The following is an 11,059-nucleotide window of genomic DNA, read 5'->3' as shown; positions in this document are numbered from 1 at the left end:
CAGGACTGCTGGCCCCTCCCACACCGCAGGACTGCTGGCCCCTCCCACACCGCAGGACTGCTGGCCCCTCCCACACCGCAGGCCACAGGGACAGAAGGGAACAACTGTTCTTTGAGGACAGCGCCGAGCTCGTCTCTTCTGGTCTATGTGGGACCCAGAGCCCCTTAGTGCCTTAGTGCCCAGAGACCTTAGTGCCACCGCCACAGCCTGTGTGGCTTGGCCGGGAAAACGTGGTGCGATCAGGCTGGGAGGTGATGGCTCAGGAGCCCAGCCCCAGCGCCAAGGGAGGAGGATGAACAGCTGAGGGGCAGAGGCGACCTGGACGGACACACAGACACGCAGCTGAGGGGCAGAGGTGACCTGGACAGACACACAGCTGAGGGGCAGAGGGGATCTGGACGGGCACACAGGCGATCTGGACGGACACACAGCTGAGGGGCAGAGGCGATCTGGACGGACACACAGAGGCGATCTGGACAGACACACAGCTGAGGGGCAGAGGGGATCTGGACGGGCACACAGAGGCGATCTGGACAGACACACAGCTGAGGGGCAGAGGGGATCTGAACACACAGCTGAGGGGCAGAGGGGATCTGGACGGACACACAGAGGCGATCTGGACGGACACACAGAGGTGACCTGGACGGACACACAGAGGCGATCTGGACGGACACACAGAGGCGATCTGGACGGGCACACAGAGGCGATCTGGACGGACACACAGCTGAGGGGCAGAGGCGATCTGGACGGACACACAGAGGCGACCTGGACGGACACACAGGTGCCGCGCAGCTGGGTGCTGCCTGCTGCGCTGCCATCCTGTTACAGCGCTTCCCAAGGGAGAAGAGGCACACTGGCCCGTGCTGCCCAGTCCGAGAACCTTCCTGAGCTGGAGCCCGAGCCTCGTCCAGCTGAGGGCAGCAGCTAGCAGGATGAGAGGCCCCGGAGCCGGGCCACGGCACTCGACAGTACCTCCCTGCGCCCACGTGAGGCCTGAGTCCGAACACCAGGCAGCCAGGAGAGAAGACACCATCCCGGGGCAGGGAGCGCCCCAGGTCTCGTGAGGGTTATTCACCACGCACCCTCCAGCACTCCCCTGCCCCCAGGGCGCGACCCGCCCAGTACCACCGAGCTCCGTGGGCACACTGGGGTGCAAGCACAAGGCTGTGAGCAGCCTGGCCACGTTAATTTGGCACGACACCCCGAATGGGTTGTCTTCATCATGACTTGTCTAGTCATCCCAATCCTCCCAACAAGTTCACATTTCATCTTACAGAGTCCAGTTCAACCCCCCTTGTCTGTCTGTCTCACCACGGAAGCTAGGCTTGTTGGTATTTCCCTCTTGACAGGTGCAAATACCACCTGCATGTGGCTGTGGGTCCTCACAGTGTGTGCGCGTGCACACGCACTGCTCTTGAGTCTTGAACTCAAGACCTTGTGCTCTTGCTTGGCTTTTTCACTCAAAGCTGGTGTTCTACCACTTAAGCCACACCTCTACTCCCTTTTACTGGGAAATAAGAAACCTGTGGACTTTCCTGCCCAAGCTGACTTTAAACCTTGATCCTCAGATCTCAGCATCCTGAGCAGCTAGGATTGAAGGCGTGAGCCACCAGTGCCCGGCTAACTCTACAAAGTTGGATAGAAGTGACAGTTTCCAATCCAGTTCTGCAGGGTGGGAGGCAGGCCAGGTGCTCATCAAAACCCAGCTCCCCAGCCAGGGAGGGGTTCTCAGCCTAAAGACCATGTGCAGAGAAGGGACCATCCTCCCCAGGCGGCCCCGCCCCCACGCCCATCCCCCTCCTTGGCCCACAACTCACCATACGCAGCCCGCAAATGGTCAGGGATATGGGGTTCATAACCCTCCTTCTCAGGAACCTCTTCAAAGTCCTCATCGTCCTCCTCCTCCCTGTCCTCCAGGTCTTCTACCTGTAGAAATACCCGCCACCCCCAAGGAAAAATAAGAGCACCAGACCCTGGGATGAGAAGTGCTGTTGGAGCAGAGGTTGGCAGGAGACTGCTCGGAGGGCTTTCCCACAGCTCAGAACCCATCTGGGCTGGGTCCACCTTGGGGCAGGCTGTCTCAGGCTGTGCCCTGACAGAGGCCAGGCCAGCCTCACCACGGCCACAGCGGGCCTGCTGCACACCTGGCCTAGCCTGGCCTTCCTCTCATCCCTGTGAAGCGCCAGCATGGCTCCAAGCCTCAGGACAGAACATCTGCAGACGCTTGCCACACATGTTAGGCAGCAGTCACTCAAGAGGCAAGGAGGCGGAGGGGAGCTTGTGGGGATGGCAGTCTGGGCCAGTCCAGGCAAAAAGCTGGTGAGACTCCATCTCAACCAACAAAATAGGCATGTTGTGTGCCCCTGAAATCCCAGGAGGTGTAGGTAGAGGATCACTCTGTCTGGCCCCACGCAAAAGCAGGAGAGTCTACCTGAAAACCTAAACGGGCTCAAGTGTGGCAGAGCCCTCGGAATCAGATACTACAAGCCGTCTGACACTGCCCCCTGCTGGCCTGTGAGTCCTAACACCCTGGGGTGCCCTCCGCCCTGAGGCAGGAAGACCTGCTTCCTCCTACCAGTAACAGGGGCAGGCACTGCCAAGGGCCCACATGGCTTCCAGACAGCAGGATGCCTGGGAGGGGGGGTGCTGGGGGGCGGCCGCTCACCGCGCTCACAGCTGTGGCCACCGCCAGCCAAGGGAGCAGCCACGGCTGGTGAGCTCTTCCCACCGGCCTAGCTGGGGCAGGATGCTAGCAGCCCATCCTTCCAACCTCTTCCCCACTTCCCGCCTACCACGTGAGCCTCCCCCCCCCCCCCCCCCCATAGCCAGGACTGAGCTGACAGGAGGGCCCTGTGGATGAATGGCCACAAGGGGAACCTTCACAGAGCTGGAAGAGAAAAGCTGCAGAACTCAGTCACTCTGACCCACGCATCCACTTTCTATCTCCAGAGACACCCGGAGGCACAGAGGCCTGGCTTTGTTTTCTGGCGTGAGGAGAACAGAGGGGTGACTGCTGACCCCGGGAGGAGCCCCGAGCTGATGGCAGATCCTGGGGAGACAGGCCTGCGGTGCTCCACCAGCTTACTCTGGCTCAGAGGGGCCCACCTAGGTAGAGCCAGGCCCTGGGCCTGGGCATCGGCAAGCCACATCTGGCTGCGGCTGCTGGGTCCAGCGCCCTGCCAGGGACACGGCTACCCAAGAGGCATAATCAGATGTAAATGTACTTTGTTTAGGTACGGCCCATGGCTGTGCATCTGGGAAGCACAGGAGACATTAATCATGGGAAACTGTAATTTTTGTTATCAGTCTAACACTGATCAAAAGGGAAGCCTGTTCACCGCTGACCTGTGAAACGTCCCAATTATACTCTTTGGAAATGACAGGGGCACTTAACTCCCGAGCTGAGCAAATGACGACCATCAATCACGTTTGAATAACAATGAGCCACGGACCTGAAAATTATTTTTGTATAGAATCTACCCAGGAATTTATGAAAGGTGGAAAGCAGCCCAAGGTTTTAGGGCATTACGGTCTCGGCTAGTGCAGTGCGTATCAAACACTAAACAGAATTTATGTGTTTTAATTTTCTAAAAGGTAGATGTGGACTGGGTGCTACAATGCATAACATATAGTGCCAGATTTTAAATATGGGGGTGATTTTCATAAAGTATTATGCTTACGGCTCACACCCTTGAATTTCACTGAGGACTTTTTATCAAATTTTCATTTCCTAAAAAAATACTCAACAGCTTCACTAACGACTAGGAATTACACCTTCTTTCTCTTCAGCTAAAACTGTTCGTTTCTGTGGCTAAAGGTGGGACTCTAGGCCCCTTCGTTCTGAAGTCGCACTGGGGAGGCCTCCACCGGCCTCCAGCACAAGGAACCTTTCAGAGTCTTTCCTGAGAGTTTCTCTTGGACCACAGTAACCTTCACCGGCCATCCTCATGCTGTAAACCCTCCAGCCAGCCAGAGCTTTAAGGACTAATACTAAATGGACAGCGTGGAAGCTTCTGTCCTCAGGCTTTAATCCTTATCTGATGAACAGGGCTGTTGCAAACCCAGGATGCCAAAGTTGCTGGGGCACTGACAGCAGATGTGCTGCTCCTGAGGGGCCAGTGGTGCGTTTCCAATATGGAGGAGGGGCAGCGAGCACCACGCCACAGGCTGCTGGGCCGACCGTGTGACCTGCTCAGAGATCTCACCCACAGCTGGTTCAGAGAGGAGGAAGGCTGTGGCCCAAGCGGGCGGGCCCCAGGGAAAGGGAGCGGTCCTGAGGACTGGGATGGGTCTCCTTCACCTCTAAAACTCACACACAGCCTGGCAGACAGGCCAACTGTCCTCAAGGTCACAGATCAGGTCAGACAGCACCCAAGGCCAGCCATGAGGTGCAGGGCCCGCACAGGGGCCCGATGCCTGGGGTGTGGGGTGAGGCATCTTCAAGAGGGTCAGGATTGGGCTGGGAAGGTGGCTCAGTGGTAGAGCGCTTGCCTTGCATGCATGAGGCCCTGGGTTCCATTCCTCAGCACCACATAAGCAGAAACAGCCAGAAGTGGTGCTGTGGCTCAAGTGGTAGAGCCCTAGCCTTGAGCTGAAGAGCTGAGGGACAGCACCCAGGCCCAAAGTACAGGCCCCAGGACCAGCAAAAACAAAAAACAAAAACACCAGAGGGTCAGGCTTGGAAAATGTGCTAGAGAGCAATTTGCTTTTAGCCCCACTGGGAGCTGTGTCCTCCGCAGGGAGGGAGTAGGAATGGGGCCCTGGAGCGGGGCAGGCTGTGTGCCACCCCCACCGACAGGTAAGGTCCTCAGAGGTCAGGGCCGGGGGTCAGAGCCCAGGTGGGAACTGCAGACCCCCCCCCACCGTAGGGCCAACCACTCCACTCACATGACACGATGCTGCTACCAGGCTGGGGGGGGGGGGACACTGTGGGTTTTATACAAATTGATTTTCATCCACAGTTAAAAGGATTTAGAAAAATGAGTCTCCATGATGATAATTAAACAAGCAATAAAATGGCTAAAATATACAACGCAATCAGTTGACAGAGCGGGGGTGGTGAGTGCTAATTATTTGCGAAGGAATGGGTGGAGGCACGTGGCAGGCAGCCCACAGGCCCTCGGCCGGAGATACAGCTGGGACCATTAAATAAATTTCGTACGATCTAATTAACTTGGTGCGCAATCTCAATTACTTTCCACCCAAGAAATCACTTTTGTCCAGTTTTATGTGTGTCTATTTCCCTTTTAAAAAAAAATGATGTAAGGCCTCGTCAGACAAGTGAGTTCCAAACTGCATTTGTCTTTCAGCGGCTTGATGGCTATGCATTTAAAAACCCATTCTATCTTATAAACTAAAAATTAAACGTGCTCAGCTGTGATGGCCGTCATTGCATCTGCTATTTATATGCTAATGCCCTCCCGGGAAGGCCGTGCAAATTGCCCGGCCAGGCCAATATCTCATGTGCATCTCCGGCTGCCAGGGACGGACGCCTTCAGAGGACAGAGGGCGCGCCGGCCAGCGTGCGGGGACAGGCACACTGGCGCGGACGCAGAGCAGGCACTGAAGCCCGCACACATTCTCCAGAGAGATCTCACAACAGCTTCAGAGCAGGATGGCGCAGGCGCACCGGCCCTCGTAGGTGTCGGCCTGCTGGTGCGCAGCGCGTGTGCCCAGCGGACGCGTGGCCAGAGTAAGCAGTCTCTTTTCCTGGGATTCTGCATAATACGTATACAGTTTATCACTACACATGATCACGACCATGACCATTATCACAGCCAAAGGAATACAAAAATCACCCTGCAATGTCACCAGCACCTCTACCTAGAACCCTCAGAGCTTGCAGAGAAAGCTGCCCAGGGGGGGCTAGGCCTGGCCCACGATGAACAGAGACATGGGGCAGACATCTGCAGACACAGAGTACGCAGAGGTGGGGCATGGCCCCAGGCACTGGCCCCGTAACTCCAGTGAGACAGACGGTGGACAGGGCTCTCAGAGCATGCCGAGCAGCCTCTGCCCCACGGCCCGGCCCCCAGCGCCCATGCCATGTCACCAGGTGATCAAGGCTCATACAGGTTCCTCCAGAGTCAGTTTTCTCATCTGAAAAATGGACTACTCCTGGAATTAAAGGAATAAAATGCTGGGAGCCAGTGGCTCAGGCCTGTCATCCTTGCTTCTCAAGAGGCTGAGATCTGAGGACTACAGTTCAAAGCCAGCTTAGGCAGAAAAGTCCATGAGACTCTTATCTCCAATGAACCACCTCAAACCAGAGTGGAGCTATGGCTCAATGTGGTAGAGCGCTAGCCTTCAGCACAAAAGCTCAGGAACAGCGCCCAAGCCCTGCGTTCAAGCCCCATGACTGACCAACGCGGGGAAAATAAACAGGGAATAACGAGGAGGCGCTGAGCAGTGAGGTCTGAGGGAAGCACAAGGCCACGCGCTCCCAGCCCAGGGCTGGCCTCTCAAGAATGTGTGCTGCCCCCCTCCCTGCTCTCCACCGGGTGTGGGCTGGCCTTCGGGGTGATGGAGGTTGTTTACTGGCCCCACCGCAGCACAAGGTCCCTGCGAGGCTGATTTAGTTTCCCTGCCTTGCTTGTGCGGGCTTGACGGTTCAACATTTCATTCCCCAGGCCTTTCTCCCTGTCCTTTTCACCTACAGAAGCACACACTCGAAGACCTAGCACAGAGCAGAAAGCTTCCCCAACACGCAGCAGGAGAGGCCTGGGAGAGCCTGAAAGGCTGCCGGGGACCCACCACAAACCCGCACACAGCACCGCAGATGGCAGCTCCCGCGCGGGGAGGACAGGCCGAGGCCATGCCGGCCTCACGACACCACGCAGTCCATACAGCGCAACAGTCCGGGAAGGAGAGCACAGCTGCTGATGGCCAGACGGACCCACGCCACGGGCCACCCTTCCGATCCACCGACCAGTGGAACTGGTATTTTCTTAATTACACAATACACACTAACTGGAGATCTGAGCTACATAATTAAAAGGCAAGCAATTTAAAAGTTTCCAAGGATTTTTATCAGTTTAATGAATGAGGCAGCTATGGATTATTACAGCTCTTCAGCAGGAGAGCAAAGTGGAAACCAACTCTACCAAATGACCCTCCACATCGATCTGGGGAAGATTTATTCCTGCCTGCTTCTGAGAGCCGACGTGAAAACACTCTATAAAACAAGCAAACATATTTAAACTGGCTGAAGTATTTTTTGGAGACAGAGCCTCTATGTCAGAAGGGAGACCACGAGCCCGACAGGAGTCGGCCTGGGAAGCCTCAACTCAAAGCTGCCTCTCCCAGACAGGGCCCGAGGAGCCGGCTGGAACCGGCCAGCATCTGAGCTGTTGTCATTTGCGTTTAACTGGTAGCATCGTATTTGTTTTGGGCTCTGACACAGTTGTTAGAAATTCTGAAATGGTCAAACCACGCATTATTGAATTAGTGTTCCCACGCGGCCTGCTCCACACGCAGAGTTAACGGTGCCAATCCCATGCTAATGGCAACACACTCAGGGAAGTGATTTAAGCCTCCGTAAATTTTATCTAGAAATGGGTGAAGAACGCCTCATTCATAATTTCTAATTAAAACAGCTCTAATTACCACCAGCCTTCATTAGCTGGCCCCACCTGCCCTGCGCAGGCTGGTGCTGCACCGGGCTCTGCTCAGCCGCAGGAGGGAGATGGGCAGATAGGCAGCCGCCGCCCAGTGCAGCTATTCTGGGAAGCGGAGCTGCCGGAGCCAGAGCCGGCCACAGCTGGGAGCCGCCAATCACTTCATCTGCAGCAAGTCCTGGCGCTCAGCTGTGGTGAGCAAAACCTCCAGGGACTTCTGAGCAGAGCGTTCTGCTGAATCCATTTGTGCAAACGGTCTGGAAGCGTCCATTCAGCTGACAACGGGCAGAGCGAGGCCTCCCTTTCCAAGTGCAGCTGAGACGCTATCGGCCACAATGGCCCTCACGCACAGGGCCAGTCACGGCGGCCCCAGGACACTGCTGGGGAGCAGCTCTGGCGAGCCTCTAGATGCTGTGGTAGGAATGGGCCAGCGTCCTGAGCGGCCCAGAGCCCAGGAGGGTGTGGCCAGGCAATGGCTGTAGAGCCCACCACCCACAAACCAGGTCCAGATGAGGCGGAGCAGGTCTGAAACAGTTGTGACCCTGTCCCATGGGAGCCTGGAGAGGGCAATGGCACCATGGAGCCTCAGTGGCCATGATGGACCCTTGGGGATGCGGACAGAGCACCAAGGCCTCAGGCCCCGCCAGCACCCACCACTGTGGGTGCACCCCCACTCACGCAGCAACTCTGAGCGTCCGAATAGCAGGAAGCCAAGGCTGTAGCCACGGGAGCAGGGTAACGGGGGCCACGGAGTCCCAAGCTCATGTGTCCAGGTGGGCACCGGGGACCACAGGGGTGGCAGAGCCCCGCCCGCGCACATGCTCGCACACGAGGCCAGGTCCTCAGTGTGCGCTGTGAGCACGGGCTAGTGTGTCGACCCAGCTCAGGTCTGCTCGGCCCAGGCTCACAGCCACATGGCCATTCCTGACAAGCAGCATCAGCACCCAGTAGGAGAGCAGAGGGGGCCGGGATGCAACGGGAAGGCCCCCCAGACGCCGTGACAGGACCCCACAGGAGTCCCAGTGAGGGACAGGCTTGTTGCTCTGACAACCTTGTAAGCCTGGGCACACAGAATCAGACAGTTTAGCTCATGCTGACCTCCGGTGTGCTGACAGACAGGAGTGGCCATCTCCCCCTACCACTGGGAAACTACACCCCTGCAAAGAGTTGGGTCAAAACTCACAAAATGTGACACAATGAAACAAAACTCTCATCCACTACTAGCAGCACCCAGAGATGGCTCAGTAGCCCCTGCTGCAGAGCGGGGACCCCAGGGTGGCCAGGGCCGGTTGGCTGGAGGAAGGCAAGGTTGCCCTCTGCTGGCTGCAGTCTGGCCTTCTTCCCTCCCTCCAGGCCAGCTCTAGCCCTTCCCGGGCTTCCTGCCCGCAGGCTGAAAGGCGCACCGAGTATTTCCCACGTTGGGTTCTAGGTTGGGGTTTCTGGCTGACTTCAAACTTGACCTTTTCCTCAGCAAAGGCAGTTTTGTTCCCATCCCAAAGCTCCCTTCCCAGCCTGGTCTTGCCCCAGACCAGGGCTGGCCCCACGCTCCACTGAGGTGAGCTTTGAGAGCTGAGCTCTTGGCTCAGGCTCTGGGCTTAGGGACTGGAATGGAGCACCTCCATTCTGAAACCTCCTGAGGCCACCAAGGTGGGATGGAGCGGGGTCTGGGAGGGCAGAGCCCTGGCTGTGACGCTTTTGTCTCTCAATCACGAGCTCTAACCACACGAAGAACAAGTTCTCTGGCACAGGCCCTGAGGACTCCCACACAGGACCCGCGTTCCTCCTGTCCCCATCAGGCACTGGGGCCCTGTTCCCAGCCCAAGCTCATCCCTGCGCCCCCTGCCCTCTAGCCAGCCCATGTGTGCAGTGCCCGCGACCTCTGCCCCCTGACCTCCATGCCGCACCTCTGGGACCTGCACTTTCCTCCCGCCCTGGGAGCGCTGGAGGCCCAGGTCCTCGCTCACAAATCCACAGGCCCTTCCTGACCAAAGTGCACATGGAGCAGCTGGGCCTCCAGCGCTGCCCTCCAGCGGGCACAGCACCCACATCACCCCTCCCGCCAGCCGCGCTCTCCACTCAGCTGGGCCTCCAGCGCTGCCCTCCAGCGGGCACAGCACCCACATCACCCCTCCCGCCAGCCGCACTCTCCACTCAGCTGGGCCTCCAGCGCTGCCCTCCAGCGGGCACAGCACCCACATCACCCCTCCCGCCACCCGCGCTCTCCACTCAGCTGGGCCTCCCAGAGAAGACAGCGCCTCTGCTGCCAACGCCCTATAAGCAGCTGAGCTCTGCACAAGGCTGGAGTTGGGGGCGGAGAGGAAAAAGCCTAGTTCTCTGGGCTCCCTGGAGGTGCCCGAATCTCTTGTACCCTTAACTATAACGCAGAGTAGTTCTACCACTGTAGCACGCACGTTCAGCTCACAGAAGGCTGGGTGGGGAGCAGGCTCTGCTCTGCTGCTACAATGGCAGGCCCGAGGCTGGGAGAGGCTGGTCTGGGTCCCCACTGCTTAAAGCTGGGCCTAGAAAGGAAGGACTAAGAATATTCTGAAGCTCCGAGAGCTGAGCACAGGCCTCCAGGGCTCGCCACTACCCACGCCAAACCCTCCGTGTTCTCTCTGCCCTCAGAGAAGGCCCCGCCGCCCCGCCTGCGGGTCATGCCCATATCCTCACCACGTCCTTCTGTCCCAGCTCGATGTTCAGTTCCTCACACTTTCTCAAAGCAAGCTCCAGTTCCATTTTCAGGTCAATGGCACATCTTAAGTGTTGGCTGTGGATCCCTGCGCGGGTAAACCGCTGAAAAGCAAGAGGGCAGGTCACAGAGGCCGGTGGCAGGCCCTGGGGAGCCTGACCAGGCCTCGAGGAACTTGTCCCCGCCCTGTTTGTGACCACACAGGGGTCTGCAGGCAGGGGCGGAGTGTTTCGGGGGCTGGGGCTGCTTGCTCTGTCTTCCCTCCTCCTCCACCAGCACTCTGCCTGGCTCTGTGCTTAACACGGTCACACCTGGACACCAGGCGTGAACGCACCTGGATCCAGGAGCACACAGCTGGCAGAAATTTGTTCCTGATGAGCTTGAGGGCGTCCCGGGCAGCGTGGAGGACAGCCAGGTTGTCCTCGCTCTCCCGCACCTTCAGGTCATCTGGAACACAGAGGCCAATCGCAGCCGAGGGAAGGCGAGCTTGGCCAGCCTCGGCTGAGGGAAGGTGAGCTCTCTGGGGCCCTCCTGCGGCTCCAGGTCCAGCCCCCCACCACTGCGGCTCCAGGTCCAGCTCCCCACCACTGCGGCTCCAGGTCCAGCTCCCCCACCACTGCGGCTCCAGGTCCAGCTCCCCCACCACTGCGGCTCCAGGTCCAGCCCCCCCACCACTGCGGCTCCAGGTCCAGCTCCCCCACCACTGCGGCTCCAGGTCCAGCCCCCCCACCACTGCGGCTCCAGGTCCAGCTCC

At 58.2% G+C, this 11,059-nt stretch overlaps 1 protein-coding gene across 1 annotated transcript in view; it reads right to left on the bottom strand.

The window, feature by feature from the left end:
- Uvssa (UV-stimulated scaffold protein A) overlaps positions 1 to 11,059 on the bottom strand; it is a 26,952-nt gene that overhangs the window by 12,863 nt on the left and 3,030 nt on the right. Inside the window, exons 4-6 of the mRNA XM_013023954.1 lie at positions 10,640 to 10,752; positions 10,287 to 10,409; positions 1,818 to 1,926 (exon numbers count right to left, since the gene is read on the bottom strand). Of these exons, the coding sequence (XP_012879408.1) occupies positions 1,818 to 1,926; positions 10,287 to 10,409; positions 10,640 to 10,752 (345 nt within the window). The remainder of the gene's footprint in view (positions 1 to 1,817; positions 1,927 to 10,286; positions 10,410 to 10,639; positions 10,753 to 11,059) is intronic.

The sequence above is a fragment of the Dipodomys ordii genome, unplaced genomic scaffold, assembly GCF_000151885.1.
Source record: "Dipodomys ordii isolate 6190 unplaced genomic scaffold, Dord_2.0 Scaffold71, whole genome shotgun sequence".
In the NCBI taxonomy this organism is placed as follows: Eukaryota; Metazoa; Chordata; class Mammalia; order Rodentia; family Heteromyidae; genus Dipodomys; species Dipodomys ordii.
This window is presented reverse-complemented; position numbering and strand designations above follow the sequence as displayed.